The sequence below is a fragment of the Passer montanus genome, unplaced genomic scaffold (genome assembly GCF_014805655.1).
Source record: "Passer montanus isolate IOZ18808 unplaced genomic scaffold, ASM1480565v1 scaffold102, whole genome shotgun sequence".
NCBI lineage: Eukaryota > Metazoa > Chordata > Aves > Passeriformes > Passeridae > Passer > Passer montanus.
This window is the reverse complement of record NW_024356727.1, coordinates 344049-366689: the sequence shown is the minus strand read 5'-3', so window position 1 is coordinate 366689 and position 22641 is coordinate 344049. Positions and strand designations below refer to the sequence as shown.

The window sequence follows — 22641 nt, the reverse complement described above, 5'->3', positions numbered from 1 at the left end:
CTGCATGTGGGGGTGGCCGTAGGGAAATGAGTTTCTTGCCTTGGTCAGCTGCCCACACATATCCTCTTAGGGCCATGCTAGACTTTGCCAGATTCCAATGAAATAAGATGATGGAGAGGCATCTTAACAAACAGTATGACTACAGACAAGCTTTTCCAAGGGAAGGGCTTTAATTCCATTCATAAAGACATATATTTCTTTTCTTTCAAAGTCCAGCTGACTCATAACATTAAGAACACTGAAAATTTTCACAGTCATGAAACAGGCAGAAATGTGCATGAATGTCAGGGCACACAACCCTCAGCTGGGCTGGTTTTCCTTTCCACTACCCCTGGTTTTGTGTTGGTGATGGTGGACACTGGCTACACAAAAACATACTTTGTGTCCCTTTCTCTTCTGTTACCAAAATGAAGACTCCACTAAGGCAATCACTGCTATAGTCAGCAGATACACACAGTAGATTAAGGAGAGAAGTCACATTTGGTGTGTAGCTCTCTGTGGGCTTGATGTAAAAGGAGCATCCCAATGGATGTGATCCATAGTTAAAATGCACAGCCTTAACTTAGGTCTGTGCCGCTTTCTGTTCATCTGCACTGAAGGTCAGGCAGAGAGAGAAGCTGCTACATTGTGGAAAAGGACACGAGCCACTGCCAGAGAAAGTGTTTGGGGTTGTGTTTTTTAATTCTTGGGTATTTCTATTTATTCTTCGCCAGGTGAGCCTAGGTGCTTCCAAGAACTAGATCCAGGCCACCTCTACCCTCTCCTCCCTCCAAGCTGCCAGCAGACTGCTTCTACAAATCAGAGCCGGCATTTCAAACATCCTCGCTGACTTTTGCTCTGGGTTTCTTCCAGCCAGAGCGCCTGCAGCAGGAGGAGGGGGGTGCTGGAGCCTGTGAGGCTGCTCTGTGGCTAGAGGAGTGCCCAGAGGGCTGATCTGCAGACCAACAACCACAGAGAGGTGGAAAGACTCCAAAGAGCTGATCTGGCAGCTGTGGTGCCCTACCTTTGCTAGACACAAACGCACCTGACACCGCTCCTGAACACAAAACACTGCGCGCCACGAGAACGTCACACTGAGCACGGGGCAAGCAGGGGGAGGGAAGGGAAGGCAGCAGGGAAGGAGCAAACAAAGGTGTCTCCTCGGAGCCTTGTACTTGGGATAACGGGAATCCACACGCTCTTCAGTAGTCCTGAAACATGGTTCCAGGACTATGATTCTGGCATGTGCAGAACTCTCCTAACATAAACATCCGGCTACAGGCACCAATACCTTACTTCCCTTCACAGACTCTAGACAGTTCCTAACAAAGCAATCAAACCACAGAAACACTGAATGGTTTAAGTTTAGGTGTTCATTTTTGCTAATAAACAAAAACAGAGACAAAAAAACCTGCAACATTTTTTTGGACAGGTTTCAAAACTTGAAATCCATGGGGCCCCTCTGAAATGAGAAACACTTTTTTGTTTGGTATTTTTGTTTGCTAATGAGGCTCTCCAAAGTAGTGGCAGGAAAATTCCCCATAAGGAATTTCAATTTTCCAGTGGTTTCAGTGTATCCTAGTTGGCATTTCCAGGCCTCTCCCCTTGGAGCACAGGAATCAATCCTTTTGGATTGCGTTTTCCACACACATCATCTCACCGTTGACATCCAAAGTCCTAGGGATAAACACACCAGCGTGTTCCAGCTCTCCTGTGGCAGCCAACATCCTCCACCAAAAGCTGGGGAGTTTTTTGGATGGATTGGGCTTTTCCCCAGAGCTCTCCCGCAGCTCAGCGCCGCAGCCTGAGGAAGAAGGCGTGCTTGCACTCCTTGCTGTCCAAGGGATAGTACTTGTCATAAAAATCCAAAATGTACTCCTCAGTCTTAAATCCAAACTTCTGGTAAAGCAGCATAGCAGGGTTGCTTGCAGAGACGTGAAGGGTGACGTCCTTGCCCATGCAGGTCTGCCAAAGGGAGGGGGAGAGGAAAAAAAAAGGAGATATCACTGCAAGAGAACGAGACAGCCTCTGGGGGAATGCGGAGGTGAGGAGATTCATCAGCTCAGAGATCCAAGGTACTGAGGAAATGTGAGAAAAGTCACAGGAGTTACCACACATAGCAACAGCAAAGGGAGTGCTGCTGCTGCTCCTCCAAGCCTTTGTTTCTGGGAAACGTGGATTCTCTGACAATGAAAGGTTTGGGATTATAATTTGTCATCTGCCCATTGTAAATTACTAAAGTAATTGTTAATTAAAAATAATCTTGGTGTACAGCCCTGATCTTAAATACAATGGCCTGAAGAAAAGACAAAACATGCCAGAGGATCAGACTCTGCACTCCTCCCTGTCAGCAAACAGAGCTGAGCTCTGTGGGACTGCCTGAGCACCTCTGTGCTGTCACACTGGAATTCCTGCCTATCCCACCCAGCTCCTCTCCCATCCTTCAGGGCACAGCACTCGCCTCCTCAAAAGGCAGGAAATTCAGTTCAGACAGCAAATAATAGCATGGCTGAAGTTACCTTGAAGATCCTAAATTATTCTAACCAGCAACAGTCTGATTAAGATGCTGAAATAATTTATTTTCTGCTTTCATCGAGTGATTTAATAGCATTCCATGTATATTGAGTGTATTGTAACTCTAAAGTGGGAACAGTAATACCCTCTAGGAATCTCCAAGATAGTACATTCAAGGGGAAAACTCTCACGAATTTAAGGAGGGAAGGAAAGAAAAAGAAATAACTGGAAGCTGTTTTGGGGGAAAGAAAATTTGAAAGAGATCATTAAGAAAATGCAGTTTATTCCTCTGGGACAGATGCATGAGAGGATAAATTTTGAAGCAAAACCAGCCATCACTATTTGCATCAAACCATTTTCCTATTAAGTTATGCTGTTCCCAAGAATTCAGCCCCAAACTCAGCACACTGATCCCAAAGTCAGCGACCTACTCTTAATCCAAGCAGGGCACCAAAGTATCTCAAGCTACTGAGAGGAGACCCCAAGCCCAAGCAGGCTGCAAAGCAGCACCTACAACATGAAGACTGAGGAACAGAAGGTCACAACCACCATTATTCCACAGGACTAAACCACTGTCAGAAAGTCAGCAACAGCAAAATAAACCTCATGTGAGCCAAACATACAGTGCTGATCTCTCATTGCTAGCGTGCCTAATCAGACTCAAATCTCTCAAATCTGCTTGGCTTTTCTCAACAGGGAATTTCATGCAAGCAGGATTAGGTTAATTGATGTGATACATCCTACAAAAAGGTGTGAGGATTTTCTGTGGCTGACTTGCCAACTCCAGCATCCCAGCTCTGCTGGAGAGGGAAGTCTGAGAGTCCACCTGCTGGATCCCTGCAAACCTTGGCGCCTGTTCCCACTGGGTGTTGACATCTCACATCAACACACTGAGCTGAGGGCAATTTCCTTCAACACCTGACACAGAGCTGCCTGGGAGATGCAAGGGCTGAGTTTAAGAATATTGATTAGAGGCCTGTGTCAGCACTGCAGAGAGCTGTGCAGGTAGCAGAGTTACCCTCGGGCAGCCCAGGAGCACAAAGTGCTTTTCCAAAGCAGGGATCACTTTCCCCAAGGCTCTGCCAGCACTCCCTACTTTGCTTTAGCCAAGAAAGAAAGAGGATAAAACAGTTTCAATGGTGAGTTTTTGTTAGTGAAGCTCATCTCGACTACAACGTTCCCCACTGGCAGCTCGGCCAAGAGAGTTCAGGGAGTGGTAAAACTGTGGAGCTGGGCTCTTGTAAAGGACATACATCTTACTCATCTTTACTCACAATTAAGCTGCCTTTCCTGCAATTGAATTCAATAAAGTCAGTGGAATTAAGGCCACTTGAATAACAGCATTCATTCAGAGATTTAATGAAGTTTAACTCCTTTAGTATCACCCATTTAGTTAGCTAGATTAATTTTCCCCAGTATTCCTGTGGAACAAGGCCCAGCACAAGCCAGTTTAAACAACGAGGTTGCAAACACTTCAACATTAACTCAGCTGTATTTGAACCAGAGGATAAAATGAAAGTGAGTGATTGAGATCAGTAAGTGATTTACTGCACGGAACAAAGCTCCAGGTGTAGTCAAGAAAGCTGCAATCATTCTAAGTGACCCTGCCCACTCTTACCTCATTTCCTCCTTAAACCCCCCATTTATAGCATCCCTTGTACACAAACTACTGACCACTGAAGAACAGAGTTAACCCCAAGACAGCTGAAGTGTGCAGCATCCCTCTAATTCTGAGGACATGACCAGGATGGTTGTTTTCCTAAATGCATTTTGATTTCCAAAGCAGGAGTTATTCCCTCCCATAAACATTCACAAAAAGGGTTCTTACTCTCCAATATCTGCAGGTGTGCACACAAGGAAGAAGTGAGAGCTGGTTCTTTGGCAGATTCAAGGGATGATTTCATTTCATTACCTGAATAAGATGGTAAATCATGAAGGTTGCAATCCCAGCTCTTCTCCACTCAGGGTGCACCAAGAGAAAAGAGATGTAAGCTTCGTTGTACTTCACATCTGGCACCATAAAGCCAAAGGCAATGATAACTTTCTTGTAGAGGACAACAACACTGAAGTCTGGATATTGCAGGCACTCTGACAAATCAATTCCTAGGGAAAAAGAGAAACAGCAGTTGGAAGCACTGAAAACCAAAAGAAAAATGTTGTTCAAATCCAGGGGTTTAAGGCATTTTAGAAATCAATCCCTTCTTTTTACCTTTATTTCAAATTTGTGGTAGCAAGAGATCATAGAATAGTCCAAGGCCCCTGCTAGAGCAGTGCTGTTACCACACATTATATGGCCAAATTCCCCACATTTTGGGAAATCCCAGGGGTCAGGACACCCAGAGTGCAGGAGATGTGCCTGATCGTGGTGCCTCCCCTGCCAGGTAAGTATGCAAGGGAAAAGATGATACAACAAACAGACCAAACAAGACCTGCTCAGCAGGGAAGCTTGCGTGGAAATACTAACAAAGATGATTTCCTTTCAAATGACTCAAGGATGAAACTGAAACTTAACTCTCCTCAGAAGCAGCACACATGAAACCAGGCTTCAGCTTTGGTAGCATGACCTGCTGTGGTTTCTGTCTTTTTCCTCCACCTTCCTTACTGCCGTCTCTTGTGCACTCAGCTGGTTGTGGAGCTGCACTGTGAGCCTGACCACAGCTTCCAACGCTATCAAAACACTTGCTTTTGGCATGCAAATTCTCTGATCTGGGAGATGAAGTAGCCTCTCAGGCAGTGGTGCTTCTGTGAGTCAGAGGCCGAACACAGAAACAGACTGGGAGTTTGCTACCTTGCCTAATCACCCTGCTGCTGCAGTCCCAGAGCATCCACGCAGCCTGTCAGCACCCAGCAGTGCAGCTCGAGGCACTGAAGACTGACTGCTTGATAATTTGTGTGGACAGACCCTAAATGAGATGCAAGACACAGAGGAAATGTGCCAGAAACGTTTGCTTCAGCCTCAAGCTGGCAATTACAATGTATTTGGAACACGGGGTAACAAAATAGCAGAGTGTGTTTTCCAGTAATCACTCTTGATGAGATGCAAGACTTCAAAAGGCACCAGGCAGCGAGAAGTGGGCGAGTTATTTTCTTACTGGAGAGTAAGCTGGGTGGAGCAAGACGTGGGAGGGATCGATTGGCAAATTGGAGCTGTGTTAATTAAGGCAAGGCTGCTGCTGCCTGTGGAGTGCCTTGCAGCGTGTCTGGACAGAACACTCACTGCCCCGGGCACTGGTGTCGCTGCAGGGGTGCAGTTTTTCCTGTAGGAAGATGCTTAGCTCAGGATGGTTCACCACTGGAGACACTCCCCGCTAGGGAGAGGTTTCCCGTTAGGGCACCGAGGCACTGTGAGAAACAACACCCGGGAATCTCTCTACCTGGAAATCTAGTTCGGCCTTGGGAGAGGCAAGAACAGCTCTGAAAGGAAGGATTTGGAGGCATAGAAGAACTAAGTGCTGGCTTAATGATGCTCACCCAGCTGCATATCCCTGCCTCCCACCCCCAAGCTGTACCAGCTAAACCCTCTCCAGCCCAGGCTTTACATCCTGCATCAATTCCTCACTTCCCCCTCCTGCTACACAGAACCAAGATGCAAGAATCATATCCCAGCACCAGAATTTTTTCACCATGAAAAAAACTTGGATTCCTGTTTGAAGATTGATGGGGGTGTCAGCTCACAGTTGGGTGGAACACACCCATGCTCCCTATGTTAAATAAAACAGGGTGAGTCCTGCAGAACTTAATGAACGTGCAACCCAACTTGGCCAGAACTTCAAATGCATTATCAGGAGAGGAGAGACTATGACAAAGTGGTTCAGCCTCTGCTGGGATTGCAAGAGTCTCTCACAAGCTCTCAAACAGCTTGTGAAAGGAAAGGCGTGCCAGGTTATTTCCCCCCACACCGTGCAATTTGCATAATGAGCAGCAAAAAGAGCTCCCATCGTGACTGCAGCATGCGGGCACTGCTGAACTACAGCCCTGCTGAATCACCACCAGCAAATCAAAACACAAAGCCAACAGTTACCTGGAATAAAGGTGTGTACTGTTTGCACTGGCCTTTTCTAAATTAGTCTGCTGCGCTGTTTGCTGATCAGAAGCTGATGCATGCAGCAGATGAACATCTCTATTATTATTTCAGAAGAACTAAAGAGTGCAGCCTCGTAACCACACCCAGAAAGCGTGGCCATTGTCCCCAAAGAACCTGCAGTTCCAGAAAGGACAAACCTAAAAATACAAACCTAATCTTTCCCATACCTTGTAAATACTGAGGCTGGAAGAAATAAAGGACATCACAGCAGAGCCTACAGTTGTAAAAGCAATTCACTGAATCACAGAATCAGCTGAGTTGGAAGGGACCCTCAATGATCATTGAGTCCAGCTCCTGGCCCTGCACAGGACAACTGCAAGAATCACACCATGTGCCTGAGAGTGTTGTCCAGACTCCTCTGGGGCAGGCTTGGAGCTGTGACCACTGCCCTGGGAATCCTGTTCCAGTGCTCAGCCATCCTGTGGGTGAAGAACCTTTTCCTAATGCCCCAACCTAAACCTCCCCTAACAGAGCTTCAGAGCCATTCTATTGGGTGCTGTCATTACAGAGAAGAGATGTGTGCCTGTCCCTCTGCCTCCCCTCCTGAGGGAGCTGCAGCCCATGATGGTGCCTCCCCTCGGTCTCCTCCTCTCCAGGCCAAACAGACCGAGTGACCTCAGCCACTCCTCATACGACTTCCCAACTTTCACTCTGACATATGTAACTTATGGCTGCTAGGAAGAAACCTTCTCACAAAGGTAATGAATAGTAATCTCTGGTATAAAACTGTTTATTTCAGCCCCTGATTCTTGCAAAACATTTCAATGGATGCTTAAGTTAAGTTAACTACTAACCTACCTACTACTCCTATTAGCACCTATTTTTGTAAGTGCTGTGCTAATTAGGGCCTAATTGCCCAGTTTTATGCGATCTCAAAAGACAAAGACACCAAACCCACGCCTCCACCTCAAATACATTCCTGTAACATCAGATAATGGGTTTCTAAGAACCAGCCAAACACCAACTGAAGTAAAATTTGGCCCAAGAACGTTGTTTTTTTTTTTCTGAACAATACCACTTCTTTCTTGGAAACCCAAGCACTGGAGGAATCTTACCAGGCCAGAAGAATTCGTGGCACATGGAGTTTATAGTGGGGATGTGATTAGGGCGAACATAGCAGTAATCAATGGGTGCTTCTGGCTCAGCTTTCCAGTTGAGATCATTCCTGTGTGGATTCGCCCGGATTTCTGCCAGCAGCCTGAGTTTTGGAGGCTTTGTCTCATAATCACGTCTGCCAGGAACGTGAAAAGGAAACACAAAAAGCAAGTGAGCAACAAGAACTGCCACTGCAGCTACATGGGTACTGCCCATGAAATATCTTCTGACATGCTCAACTTTAGGAAAATAAAGAACAGTCTTGCATTCACAAGGGGAAACAGCCCCCAGCTCAGCAAAAACACCCTTGTGCCAGAGGCCAGGACACTTTCCAGACCCACAGCATGTCCAGCCAGTCTTTCCTTAGAGCAGGAGCAAGGAAATCACAGCTCTGACCCAAGAGCAGATGCAACTCGCATTGAATGGCTACAGCAATGCCCTCTCTGCCCTTGCCCCCTCTTGGAGATTCCCCTTCCCAATGCAATCTGTTTCACTACTCAGCTAAATCAAATGCTATCCCTCCAGGGTTACCATGGTGCACTGGGTTGTACTTTGAGGAGGAGTGAGGAGCACTGCCCAAGAAAGGTGTCCTCTCCGTGGGCTGGCGGTGCACAAGCCAAGAGCAAGCTCAGGCCCTCTGTACCTGATGTAAGGCTTAAGGACTCGGGAGGTGTAAGGGCTGACAATACTGTGGTCTGTCAGCAGGTCTTCCGAGCCTACCAGGCGGTACAGAAACTTGGTTGTCTGCTGGCGGTATCCCTTCGTGGCGGGCAGCATCGTCTGCAGGCACAGAAAAATGCACAACAATTGCAGGAAGGTCAGGCAGAAATTTAACAAGGGAATTGTATGGAGGGAGAGGAAGGGCCTCTCAGTGTGACAGGGTGGACTGGACCATGGTGTTCCCACCTCTGGACTCTGCTGAGCACTCCCAAATTTGGTGCCCAAATCTGAAAGTGTTGCAAGTCATCTCCCTCCTACACACATGAAAGAGCATCTACCTGTCTGGGTGCTTCCAGGCCTCCACCATCAGCATTTGGGCAGGGCTGGAGTACAAACACAGTGACATTTGTGGTGCTGACACTGACAGATAGCAGTGCTGAACCAGCATGTCCCAAAAAGAAAGGGACTAAGGAGAGCACTGGTGGGGACACAGCCCCAAGCCAAAATGAGACTTGTTCACATGATTCTTTTCACTTCAGGGGTAAGATAACCTCAATGTGACACTGCTGGCTGCAGCAAAAGCTTTAAAATAACCAGTGCCAAAACCTAACTTAGATTTGGGAACACCCACCTGGTATCTGTCCAAGATCCTGAAGTCCTGGCTAGTAGTTCTGTATGTCGCTTGCCCTACTGGGGACCTAGAGACACCACCTTCTTTGGCTCCATAGATCCCATCAACCAGGAGCAGAGCAGCATTCACAACCTGGTCCAAGTCAAAGAGTGGCAGTCCTCTCTCCCTCTTGGCCTGCCTGACCAGCAGCTTGCGCCTCAGCCTCCGGGCCTCTGGCGTCATGCTCAAAGCGTTGGGACAGGCTTCCAGCCTCTTCAGCAGCAGCTTTTCCTCATAGATGCTAACTGAGGTGTGCTTGGGAACTCTGGGTTTAGCATCCTTCTCCAGCTGTGACTTCCCCTTGTCTCGTCCCCTCACCTGCAGGGGTGTGTTTGACTCTTCAGGATCTTCACTGTCACCTTCCATCCGTTCTGTTTTTTCTTCTTCACTCTCCACCTCCTGCTTGATCTGCTCGGCTGTCTTCACTTTTTTCCTGCTTGCTAGCATGGTGCCAGCACCAGCTGTCCCACTGGGAGGGGGCACATACTCTATTCCTGGGTCTATGACTCCATCTCCTTCCATCTCCTCATCATCTGTAGAACAGATCAAAATAATTCGGGGGAAAGAAAAAATAATTTAAACATCAAAGTCCCGTTTCAAAAATGGCTGTCACAGAATTTTCCTGCTAAGGAACAATAATGTGGGTTTACCCAACACACTTCATTTTCTATGTACTCCCAGTTTTCCTGATTTTGGATGGGAGATGCTGAAATGAGTCTAATTTCAGGACACAGAATCAATCTTGCTCCTAAAGTGTCTTGTAGTTTGGCATCTGGAAACAGCGCCCCTCCTGAGCTGCAAGCACATGTTTTGAGGAACATTAAACTGCTGAAAGTTCCTAAAGGCTGGGAAATCAAAAAGTTAAGCTGGTGAGCTGTACCTTCAGCTAGCATACCCTCACTATTCCTGTCACCCAGAAGACTGGCTCCTTAAGGAACTAAGAGAATTCAGCCTGCATCAGTGCTCTGTAATCTCACTGAAATTTAGCATCCATTAATCAGCACAATCAAACTTATAAAATACTGGGATATTACCATGGGAATAAAATTTCTCCCATGAAAAACATTTGAGACAAAACTAGACTTGCTACATAACAGTGTTATCTGTGTTGCAGTGAAATGCTTATGATGAGTGGTCCAGCAGTTGCTGTGTGAAGCCTACAGACTGTTTATTCAGGATCTCTCAGGAAATGACAATGGGGGTTTCTTTTGGCCTTAGAAGCTGGTCACAAAACTATGGAAAACCAGTCAATTCTCACACTCACTGAGACAACAGAATATCACCAGTTACTTTCCATCTTATCCTGAAAGGATGCTGCACCTCACTGGGAGCTTATATTTTAAAATATATTCCTGGAAAACTGCACACAGTTCATCACTAACAGAAACCCATGGTGGCTCTCACCATGGAAGAGCGCCTGTGGCGGCATGACGTCCGGGATGAGATCCGCCTCCGAGAGCAGGCTGGGAGTGGCCGAGTGCGAGGCGGGAGTGCCGGGAGCGGAGAAGTCCAGGGACGGGGACGGAGAGGGGCTGGTCAGAGGCGTGCGGTCGGACGAGCTCAGGGAGGAGAAGTCGATGACCTCTCCTTTCTCCAGGACGATGTCGGGCCGGCGGCAGCGGCTGCTGAACTTCACGGGCGTGGAGGAAGTGCTGCGGTCCAGGAACCCGGCCGCCTCCTTCTGGGCTCTCCGAATGTCCTTGGCTTCCTGAGTGCGGGACCTCTTCTCCTTCAGCTCCATGGCTGACTCCACTGGATTGCGGCTCACCCGCTTCCGAAGGCCTTCCACGGTAATGATGGGATCCAGCGGGGGCTTGGAAGCTGCTAAAGAAGGAGTTTGCTTGTTCTGAGCTCCTGCAGTCACTGGGTTCACACTGTGCAGTCAAAACCACACTGACTACAGAGCTTAAAAGATGTTACCAAGAAATTCACTCTGGGACATGCAGCATTAAGCCAGGGTATGACTAAAGCCTCGTTAAAGCCCAAATTTTGTTCCTCCACACAGGAGAATTTGCATCTAGTGACAAAAGATAGAAGACATTTCCCAGGGTGAAGAGAAGTGGGAAAATTGTGGATTTCAGCTAAAAAAAAACCAGCAAAAACCACTCTGCACAAGCCTCAAAACCCTGAAAGTCGGCACAATGGAAAAAGGTAATAAAATATAACAGGCTTCTCACACTACAGTATATGCACCATAGTGCTCATCAGTCAACCCTTACAGCAGAACAAAACTAAGGGACTGTCCATGCACAGTGGTTTAACTGGTTTTAAAATTGGTTTTAACTGAACTTTTCTCACGTGTTCCAGAGAGGAATGTACACACTGCTGGGGACAGAGTTACCTTTTGCCTTCAGTGCAGATGCTGACAGCTTCTCTCCTTCAGGTTTCAGTGTTGGAGGTTTGTTGTGAACCAGCTTCCACCATCCTGGTTCTCCAAACTCCTGTGCCCCTGAGCGGAAAAACAAGGGGCTCCCCACAGACAGACAGCCAGCAACTGTGCTCCACCATGTTGAGGTCTTTTTCCTGTGGTGGGAGAGAAGAAAACAAGGGTCAGGTACCTACTCAGCAGCTGTGTTTCCATCCTGGACACTGTATTTCTGCCAGTCACTGACACACAATCACTGAACTACTCCTGAAGCGCTTTTTTGGCCCCTTGGAGGTAGGGAGCTGAATTTAAGCCTTTTCCTCTGCTGGGCAGTGTACACTTACTGAGCATCTGAGCATTTTTTGTTCCTTTAGGAGCTGGGGACAGGGCTAACTAAGATGTCACTTAGGGAAGAAGTGAGAAGAAATACCGAAGAACTGCCCTTGTAACCAACAACTGAGGTACTCCCTAGGACTCTGGAGAGTCAGGTTCATGGAACAGAGTTTAACCTCAGTTGCCCAGAATCTCAGGATTTCTTCTTGCCTTTGCACACCCTCACATGCAGAAACTTCTGTACTCGCCAAGGCTTGGCTGAGTTGGTGTTCACTGCTGCCCAGGCTTACACACCTTGAGGTACTGAACCTCAAAGATGGGAAATCAAACCCAGCTGCTGCAGCTCAAAGTCTGGGGTGTTACAGTAAATCTGGGTAAGCTGCACTTCAGTATGCCAAAGAAGATCTCTGCACAGTTTGTACTGCTACACACACGGTTCAGCTGTCTCTGTTCCTTCAGTGGCTTGTCCAGGCAAGCGGGAAGTCTGAGGCCAGGAATCACTCTCTGAATTTTAATCAGAGCAAGGAGTGCCCAGTTCCCAGGGCAAGTCTCAAAAGGCAGCAGCAAACCCTGGGAGGCACTGGTACCCTGAATGAAGGACAATGGGCCACCAGCTGCCCTCCTGTCAGGGTCCCTGTGGCTTCCAGAGAGGATAAATGTGAACATTTCTGAGAACAGAGCAAGGAGGCACAGACAAGCACTGAAAGCAAAGCCAGAGACCAAATCTGGTTAGAAAGAAAGGCCAGATCTTATGACAGAGGAAATCCCTGGGGAAGAAAACAAGCTGTGAAGTCAATCAAATCTACAACTTCCAAGGATTGCTCAGTTCCTTCCCTGCCTCCACAGCACAAGCATTAACAGTGAGGCTTGGGTGTGAGAGCTTCAGCACGCTCAGAAGAAATGTGCTGTTCACCTGGAAAATAAGGGCTGCCCTCTATGAGAGGGGCTCCCACTCTGACAGTGTGAACAATGTTTCAGTTGTTTAACACCTACTGTGTTAGAGCCATTTTATTAGGATCTGAAACAATCTAAAAGGTGAGGCTCAGTTCTTCTTGAAGAACTTGGTCCTTTGGCAAGCTTTATAGCCAAGGAACTTTGCTGGATCACATTTCTGTCCCTAAAGTTTGGCAATACCAGGATCAGCCCATTGTGACTGTTTAGAAAAACTCAATTCTTTGCAGGTCCATATGCTGCCTAAAGGAAGATAAGAAATAATCCAAAATAGAAGCATTTGTATTGCTTTTCTGTGACATTCCTGGGGTTGTTTTTCCCCGGTAAGAAATACTTATTCTTTCTCAAGTGTACCCTCCATGCCTGCATTCAGATTCTCAGTATTAAGTCCTCGCTTTTTATCACTTGTAAGGTTCAACAGAGATGTCACCAAATTAACCAAACTGTCCATCTGTATAACAGGTTTTAATTCCTTTGGCACACCAACCAGACCCTCAGGGAAATATCATGTCTTTACCTGTTCCCTAATAAGAAAGTCCAGTGTTTTTCAATAAAAGCACAAATGTCTTCTTTCCACCTGAAGTAGCCCTGACGCCCCGTTCCTTCCAGAGACAAGTTGTACATTGCCAACATGACAACCTGGAACAGAAAGTGTTGGACACAAGTGAATCCCTTCTGCTTTCTCTGCTGAACAGACCCCCACAGCTGCCACACACACACAGATCCTTGCTCCCTCATAAATATCTTATTTTTGCAACATCTCATAGGCAACTTCTGCAATCCATCTTCTTCCTGGTTTTGTGCTGCCTGTTCTTGTCTTTCTATTGTTAGATGCACATTCTTCCAGACATTTCTCCATCCCAGGGGAATAACAAGCTGCCTAGTTATGCAGGTTTGTGCTGAGAAAAAGAATTGTGCAGCTGTTGTATAAATGAATTACAGTACAGCTGAGGTCTGAATGTAATGTGGAGGTAGGGAAATAGTCTTTCAAATAAATAAAAAAAAGGGTCACAAATAATCCTGCTATCCAATACATCATAAACACTGTGACAATGGTCTTTCACACACTTCACAACCAAATTCACTCTAACTTGTTACATACCCAAACTAAAGGGCACCTTTGAAAAATATCTCACCCCCTTCAAGTAAATCCTAGGTGACCACTTGTTAATTACTTACTTAATTGTAATTTACTTAATTAATTTCAATTAATTTATTAGAACAGAACTAAAGTCAGCTAGGCTGGGATCATCTTTCAACAATCACACAGTCTTGGTTTGGCACTACTTCCAATAACAACTTGCATTTCACCCTCAGAGAAATCTGAAATCTGCTTTTCTCAGGGAGATGGGTCTCCTCACAGTGGATCTTGGCTTTCTGGGATGTATTGTCAAAGATGTCAAAATGAGGAAACATGAACAGCTTTAATGTGCCCTTCACCCTATTTCTACCCACAACCCCTCTCAGTTTGATAACCAGGATTTTGGGGGTTTTAAAGTCACATGGGACAATGTCTCAGGATGTCAAAAATAATTGTCTTTTCAACTAGTTAAAGATACAGATCTGTTGAGGCTACATACTCTGAAAAAAAATCCTGAAATCACTGTCCCCATTCTTCCTGCTTCAGTTAAGTTAGTTTGGCCTTTTCTCTCAATTCCACTCACCCAGAAGCAGCAGCAGCTCTGGCTGCTGGAAGCCCAGGGAGGTGGTCACATTTTCATTTTGTCTGCTCCTTCCCCACGGCACTCTGAAGAGACCTGGGCAATGCCAGCAGCCTTTGCTTTCCCAGTGGTCACATTTTCATTTTGTCTGCTCCTTCCCCATGGCACTCTGGAACCTGGTGAAACTCTGCCAGTCTGCCAGCACAGACCTCTGCCTAAACCAATCTTTTCCCTGCACTGGCCACCACGAGAAAGCAGTGCAGGAGTTACAATCAGTGTTTCAAATTACCTTACATGATGATAAGGCTGAGTGGCCATGGGTAATAATCAAGGGAAAGCCAACAAGGCTGGTGTTTTCAACAGTCTGACAGCTTGTCCTCAGGACAAGTGGCCTCCTGAGCTGGAAGATGGGGACAGGGAGCAGAATAATAATCTTGTTATTCAGGAGGAAGCAGTTGGGGACCTGCTGAGCTCCTTAGATGCTCACAAGTCTATGGGACCAGATGGGATCCATCCTAGGGTGCTGAGGGAGCTGGCAGAGGAGCTCACCAAGCTGCTCTCCATCATTTACCACCAGTCCTGGCTCACCAGCAGGGGTACCTGATGGCTGAAGGTGTGACAGCCATCCATAAGAAGGGCTGGAAGGAGGATCCAGGGAGCTCCAGGCCTGTCAGCCTGACCTCAGTGCCTGGCAAGGTTATGGAACAGATCACCTTGAGTGCCATAAGCACCTACAGCATGGATTCAGGAGGGGCAGGTCCTGCCTGACCTCCTTTTATGAGCTGTGGCACATCCAAGAAGGGCAACAAGGCTGGTGAAGGACCTGGAATGCAGATCCTATGAGGAACAGACACTGAGGAAGTTGGGGGTGTTCAGGCTGGAGAGGAGGAGGCTCAGAAGAGACCTTATCACCCTCTACAACTCCCTGACAGGAGGGTGCAGCCAGGTGGGGACTCAGCCTCTTCCCCCAGGCAACAAGAGACAGGATGAGAGGACACACCTTAAGCTGCACCAGGGTATGTTTAGGCTGGACATTAGGAAGAATTTCTTCACAGAAGGAGGGACTGGGCATTGAGGTTGGAGTCACCATCCCTGGAGGTGTTTAAGGAAACCCTGAAAGGTGCACTCAGTGCCATGGTGGTGTTAGGTCATGGGCTGGATTTGACAACCTCAAAGGTCTTTTCCATCCCAGCTCATCCTGTGATATTCCATGAAACTACACACCATTACAGGCCCAAAGGATGCAACAGATGTTATTTTGATTGCTCAGGTGTGCAAATGACTGGAACAGTGAAATCCAGCAAGGACTGATGCTAGTGCACAAGCGGCCAGGTTGGAGCTTTGTACCCAGGAGCTGGCAAGCTTTCTGTTTCTATTCTGCCACCTCACCAGTTTTACATTTCTTAGACACAAAAAACTGTTCGTGCCTGAAGCCAAATTGCATTTATTTTGCTTTTCCAAACTTGCTTGAAGCCATGAATTCATGAGCAATATGAGGGGAAGAAAAAAAAAAAAGGAAAGGAATGTGGTTTGTATGATTATCTTTCAATTTCCCTGCCAAATGCTGAAGTTCTCATGTGCAGGCAATCCTCAGCTAATTAATTTCTGAAGTTCATGCAAATGCTCCTTTGTTACCAATACCTGATCCTCCTTTCCCAGGTAGCATGTACACAACAACCAACAATTTCACCAAGTCCCACGGCTGTTCTGCTGTCACAAACATTTCACTTACTTGTTGCCATGTTAATCTCAGACGTTCAAATTGCTCCTTCCCATCTTCTGAGCAATCAGAGCAAGTAAATCTGAAAAAGTTATCTCCTTTGAGGTAGCTGAGCTGTTCTCTCAGTTGACCTAAAATGAAAAGGTAAAAATCAATCTTTTTGCCCTTTTATAGGAAAAAGTGCTGCAAAGGAAATTTGGATTTCTTCCAAGGTTAGGTTTGTCTGAACAAAAACCACAGAACCACCTGTAAACCCCCATGCACCCAAAGTTACAGGCTCTAATTCCGTGTTTCTACAGCAGAGGAAAAAAAGTCACATGAATCAGGTCTTCTAAACTCACCAAAGTTAGAGGCTCTAATTCCGTGTTTCTACAGCAGAGGAAAAAAATATGAATCAGGGCTTCTAAACTCATCAGGAGTTACTTTACACAAACATGCACAACTGAAAAATAGCATCGGAGGACAGGGAAACAATGTTAAGACAAGAGTGTTTCTGGGAAGTCACACTCAAAAGATGTTTGTCCACAAGGATGTCATCTCTTTTACTGTGCATTTTATAATTTTTAACATATGGGTACCCTGCTTCCATACTGAATTGCAGAATTCAAGTTGCAACTGCATCTGATGGGGAGAAACCCCCTCGCACTTGGTAAACCGAGAGAATTTCTGCAACTCAATGTAAAAAAGTGATTATTTGCCTGAGCACCTTGGCCATTTTCACATGAGACAACTGAACCCCCTAGAACTGAATGATCAGGAAAAAGCACAGTATCTCCCTTTGGCAGCTCGTTTACTCTGCACATTTGTATGTATCTACCGTTGCTTTGCAACTGGCCTTTTCTGCTTCTTGGATTTGTTCCACAGCAACTGCAGAGAGGAACATACTTGTAAAATAAAACAAGTTGAGTGTTAAATCAAGTGCTCCACATGAGATAGCTCAAGCTACCTTTAACTGCTTCATTTTTTTTATTAACACACTTCAAGTTAATATTTCCCTTTACTTCATAGGAGTTAAATAGTCTGGTGCTGGTTTCATTACATTAACACCTAAACATTCACTAACACGCCTTGAGAGACGATTTTTACACTATAAATTTTGGCAAATCCTAGGAAGGCAAAAAGGGCAGCTCTGACATATCTGCAAGGCAGGTGCCACCTAAACATATCCTGATTTCTAACCATAAACAAACCCCACAAAACCCCCAAATCAAATCAAACAAGCAAAAAAAAAAAAAACCTCCACCAAAACCAAAGCCAAGGTGTTCAGCAGTATCTGGCTCTTGAATGTAATAAGAGATCAGATAATCCAGAATTTAGAATGTAAAGCTGTCTGTTACACTGCTAACAGCATATATCTTATGTCAAGTGCCAGAGGAGAAGCACCAAATTCTGCAGCTTGCTCCTAACACCCCCCAGAGCTGGCTGCTGAAGGCTGGGCATGTTTCTAAGCCAACTTAAATTCACACTGGGAAAACATTAAGGTTGAGATTTAGCCATATGCTCCACAGATGTGACAAAATCAACAGGGAGGGGAAAATGGCAACACACAAAGTCCTTTTTCTCCCCACAGCTTTACAGCAAGGGTCATTATCTGAGTGAGCACAGAGGTCAGGTCTGTTTAGAGGCCCAAGCCTCTAAAGAGCTGCAAAGAGCTGCAAGAATCATCAGGGTGGGCATGTTTCTGAACTTTGATGTTCTCTAATAATTGAAGAAGAGTTTGACTTGCTCAGGAGAGCACCAGCTCCGCGCACACAGAGCTCCTGGACTGAAGTGTCTAACACAGCCCCTGCCAGCAGGCATCACCCACCAAGGCAGGACAGGCAGCAGCCCAACAAGCCGTGAAAGAGGAAGGCAGGACAGCACCAACACCTTGCAAACAGCCACCGCGGCCAGCACAACACAGCCTTACTTGCTGGGATCCACTTCTGGCACTTCTCACAGTAATAGGACATCTCCTCCATCCAGGACGCTTCGCCCTCGTCGCTGTTCAGGGAGTCCCCGCTCTGGTCGTGCGATAAATCCACGGAAGCCTGGTCCTCGGACTCCACGATCAGCAGAGTCTCCCCTTCCACCTCGCCCTCCTCCAGGCCCTCGGAGGTGGAGGTCCTGGTGGCTTCATCGTCGTGGCGGCTGAGCAGGCCGCTCATGTGAACGTTGTTGGCCATCCCAGAGGGACAGGGAGCCTGCCCAACAGTGAGCTGCTCCTGCCCAGCCTCACACGCGGGCCAAGCCTCCGCACTCCAAGTACCAATCACAGACGAAATGGGTTTTGGTCTGCCCTAAAGCTGCAGAGGCTGGATTATAATTATACGCAAGAACCAGTCTTTCACAGATTACCTCTCTTTGCTAAAACACCTGCAAGAAGCGAGATGCAAACGACCTTCAAACGTCTTTAATCAAACCCCTAAGGAGGCAGGCCGAGCCTAGGACTGCTGGGAGCGTTTTTCCATCAGCGCCTTGTCTCTCTCTTCAGTGAGCTGCTTTGTCAGAGCAATCTGCTCTTCTAACAGGCGAACGTTCTCCTTTTTCTGCCTCTGCCGCTCAAGATCTCTGACAACGCCGCTTCGCAGCCTCTGCAAACACAAAGGACAGGGTTTATCACAGCCCGGGGATGCTGATCCGCACCAGCCCCCCCCAGGCTCCACCCCTCCCGCAAGGCTGTTCCCTCTGCTGCTCCTGCGGGCTGCTGATCCGCACCAGCCCCCCCCAGGCTCCACCCCTCCCGCATGTTCCCTCTGCTGCTCCTGCGGGGTCTTCCCACAGCAACTTAGTAGTTGGAATCTTCAGGAGCCAATCTGCAGAATCACTACACCAAAAAGTGCTTTATTTGCGCTCACTTCAGATGGTTGGGTTTGCTAAGTGACCAAGCTATTGAGCAAATAAATGCTCGGAGCCTGTAATTCCCATGCCATGCAGGATGGATGTGACCTGAAAAATCCTGTCATCTCACACCTAAATCTTCACCAAATCACAATGAGCTCTCAAAACTTCTCTACTTGGAGGCAATTTTGTCACAAATTGGAAACTATTTTAAGAGAAATTGGCCTGTGTCTTCACTTGCTTCTTTCTGCTCATGTCTTAATCTTAAGAAAACACCCACAGCCTGCTTATGCCAAACTCTTGAAAAAGCAAGGCACTTGCTTCACAAATATCCCCTTTACCTAAACTGTTCGTTATAAATCATGTAAATATATAACACATATATAAATAAATATATAACGTGCAACACAACACCAGCAGCTTTCAACCTGGGGTGCCACCCCTCAAGGGGTGTAAAAAGTCCTAAGAAAATCCCAGCTGCTTCTTCCATATGCTTCTCTCTCTCTCTCTTACCTAGACATTTCTACTCACATTGATACTTTGATAATTAGGTGAAAGATCAATAATTTTTGACCCACTTGAATGATGCCAAAATGCACCTGCAAATTATTTGAAAGCTCACCCTGAAGTCACTTGAGAGGATGTCTGTGACTATTATTCAACAAGTTATCACGGGGTTTAATTGCTCACCTAGCAAGCCAATGACTGCACACTTCAAATGCACTCATTTCTCCTGTCAAGAAGATTTCTTCTGTCTAAACAGAAAGGTTCTGTTTAAGAAATAATTTTATCTTGTTAAGAAAATGCACAGCTGCATGTGTCTGCCAATAACCAAAACTCTCCAGAAATTAATCTAATAAAACCAGTTCCTTCCCACCAGCTTCCATCAACTGAACTCAGGCTATGAATTACTGTAATTACTGATTACTACAAATCAGTAATTTGAAACTGAACACAAAGTTCACACAGTTGTTATTACATTACTATTAGTTAATAAAAATAAAGATGTGAGGAGATACAAGGTAACTGATCAATTGCACCAAGAATGTAACCCTTTTTCCTTCACAAAACCCTGCAATCTTTCAGACGGTGGATGTACTTACTGTGAAAATGTACATTTTGCAAAAGACACCTTTAGAATTTGAGTGTCACAAGTGACAAAGACCTGAAATGAAAATGTTAACCTTCTCATCTTCCTCTATTCTTGGAAGTTAGCCCTGCTTGTCTTCTGCAGGCATGAAAAGCATGTGCAAGCTCAAAGCACTCTGGGCCTGGCACATCAATTTATAAAAGTCAAATGTTTATTAATCTGCATAAAGATAAACTTGAAATAATCTCTACACCAGGACTGTAAAATATCCAATTATTTATTTCCATTATGTTATCTAAAAAACTGGATCTGTTGAACATGAAGCCACTACTGCCTGACTTGGCCATGAAGAATTATAAAATCTCAGCTTTAATTTACAAAATATAAGCTTTGAGCCTTGGACCTTCTGAGTAGGTATTAGCCTGTAATAGGATTTGGGTCAAAAAGCTCCATGCAGTTTAGGTGTCCCAGTGAAACACCCAAGGGTGATGTTTACTCTGCCACTCCAGGACCCCAACAATCCCTGCCTGTGCCATTCAGTGTTCTCCAACCCTGCTCACACAAACCCCCCTCCTTCCTCACCCAGACCAGTCTCATCCTCCAAATTCCATCCCTCTCAAGCACTGACAATCTCTTGAGGGGAAGAAAATGTAATCCTCTAATTACAGAATGTATCACAGAGCCCAAGCAACATCCAGCTGAGCTGGGCTGTGGGTTGGGAAGTTGAGCTCTGATGTTCTGTAACTTCTGACTGCCCTGTGCCATTTAACACAGGCTGTTTCTGTGTGCAGTTTCCAGATTTTTTTGTATGTAAGTGGAGAAGGATCAGATGTGTGCCCTCATATAACCCTGGGCTCATCAGTAGGGTCCAAACCAGCACACTCCCTGCCCACACAGCACAGCTTCACACAACCCTGACACAGCTTTTAGTCCCAGGCAGGACTGCCCTGCTCCAGGCCTCACCATGGTCACACCTGACACCTTTTGGCTGTGGGCTCCCTGGCACGCAGGCTGCCTGCCAGGAACTCCCTGATTTTTGTAAATATAGCACAGAGAACAGCCCTGCTCAATTACCACACGGTGCTTCTGACAGCCTGCAGAACAAGAGGGGAGCAGGGACAGGGGCATGGCACGGCACAGGGCTGTCTGATCTCCAGGGGCTCAGGAAAAACAGGGCACACCAGTGGGACAGCACGGCCAGAGCCTTGGGAAAACTGCCAGGGGGGTGGCCTTGGCTAGAGGCTGCAGGATCACATCCCCTCTGCAGGCTGGAGAGGGAGGAAACACCTCCCCCGAGCCTCACCTGGAGCTCCCCGCTGCCGCGTGCTCCTCAAGGGAAACGCACAGGACAGCATCAGGGAGCTGGTGCAGCTAAAAGAGCGTGGACAGCACAGGGGCCAAGGCAGGAAAACGCGGGGAAGGGGTGGCCTGTGGAGAGAGCACCATCGGGGGCAGCGGGCAGGGGCTCTGGGAGCAGGGCTGGGCACACACAGTGCCCGCAGCCCCCAGTGCTGGGGCACGGAGTAGGTGTGGGCAGGGACAAGGAGCTGCAGGGATGGATGGATGGATGGATGGATGGATGGATGGATGGATGGATGGATGATGGATGGATGGATGGATGGATGGATGGACGGACGGATGGATGGACGGACGGACGGATGGATGGATGGATGGATGGGTGGGTGGATGGATGGATGGATGGATGGATGGATGGATGGATGGATGATGGATGGATGGATGGACAGACGGACGGACACCTGGGCTCAGGTGCGGGTCCGCACAGCGCGCGGGGCGGGGCTTAGCGGTGGGCGGGGCTTAGCGGTGGGCGGGGCTCCGCGCTGAGCCCGCAGGTGGGGGCGGGGCCTGCCGGGCCGCCAGGTGAGGGGGCGTGGCCTGAGCGCGGGGGGCGGGGCCTGCACTGAGGGCCGGGGCAGGGCCCCGCTCACCGCCTCCCCCCCGCGGCCCGCGGCGCGCACTCACCTCCAGCTCCCGGCGCTGCTGGATGTGCACGGCCGCCACGACGGCGGCGGAGAGCAGCGCGGAGACGGCCAGCGCCAGGCGGGAGCCCCGCGACATGGCCGGCGGGGCCGCGGCGGGGGAAGCGGCGGGGGCGCGGGGCGCCCCGCCCCCGGCCGAGCGCCGAGCGCAGCGAGCGAGGCCCGCGCAGCCGAGCGCCGATGCGGGGCGGGGCGGGAGCGGCTCCCGGAGAGGCCGTCCCGGGAGCGGGAGCTCGCAGGGTGCCGGCCGGGAATTCTGCCTCGGGGCGCTGAAACCCGGCCTTTGTTCCCGCAGCGCCCCTGGGGATTGGGTGCCCAGCTGTGCCCGCGTCTCCTGGGGCTGTTCCCTGGAGCTTCCTGCCGGAGGTGGCGAACAAAAGGAGGTTTGTGCGGCGCGCAGGAAGCATTCCTGGTTCTGTCCAGTGGAGACCTCCAGTTCTGCGCTCTCCTCGCCCAGGAATCCCGAGCTGCATGGGAGAAGCAGCTGGAGAAAGCTGCCCTTCAATTGTTTGGTTTCTTCTCATTGTTCAGTGTGTGGCCTTCAGGCCTGGCGTTTGCCAGTTTTTCGTGCTCGGGAGACAGAATTATTCCATCCCCAGCCCTGTCTGCGGTGGAAGAGGGAAATCAAACACACTGATCCCTCCTCATGATAATCTTTTTCATCTCTCTGCTGAATGAACGCGATTAAAATGAAATCAGTGG

General features: G+C 47.8%; 2 protein-coding genes and 1 non-coding gene across 4 annotated transcripts; all 3 read right to left on the bottom strand.

Annotated features, from left to right (window-relative positions):
- Positions 1-151: 151 nt before the first annotated feature.
- On the bottom strand, positions 152-18218 carry KAT14 (lysine acetyltransferase 14). 2 transcript variants are annotated; one of them, XM_039717333.1, is made up of 10 exons: positions 17942-18218; positions 16045-16163; positions 13169-13290; positions 11344-11525; positions 10407-10826; positions 8964-9535; positions 8316-8452; positions 7633-7808; positions 4406-4596; positions 152-1944 (listed from the first exon to the last, which is right to left on the bottom strand). In XM_039717333.1, exons 1-10 carry the CDS (start codon positions 18195-18197, stop codon positions 1771-1773), a joined length of 2349 nt encoding a protein of 782 aa, XP_039573267.1. In that variant the 5' UTR covers positions 18198-18218; the 3' UTR covers positions 152-1770. The 2 variants fall into 2 exon arrangements, with proteins under 2 accessions (XP_039573267.1, XP_039573276.1); XM_039717342.1 differs by having other exon boundaries at positions 10407-10823.
- Positions 4746-4882, bottom strand: LOC120506319. The gene has a single exon (XR_005628487.1). It is a non-coding gene; the product is annotated as a U1 spliceosomal RNA (small nuclear RNA).
- A 201-nt stretch (positions 18219-18419) lies between the features above and the next one.
- On the bottom strand, positions 18420-22641 carry LOC120506147 (protein PET117 homolog, mitochondrial). The gene is made up of 2 exons (XM_039717355.1): positions 21923-22641; positions 18420-18605 (listed from the first exon to the last, which is right to left on the bottom strand). Exons 1-2 carry the CDS (start codon positions 22016-22018, stop codon positions 18456-18458), a joined length of 246 nt encoding a protein of 81 aa, XP_039573289.1. The 5' UTR covers positions 22019-22641; the 3' UTR covers positions 18420-18455.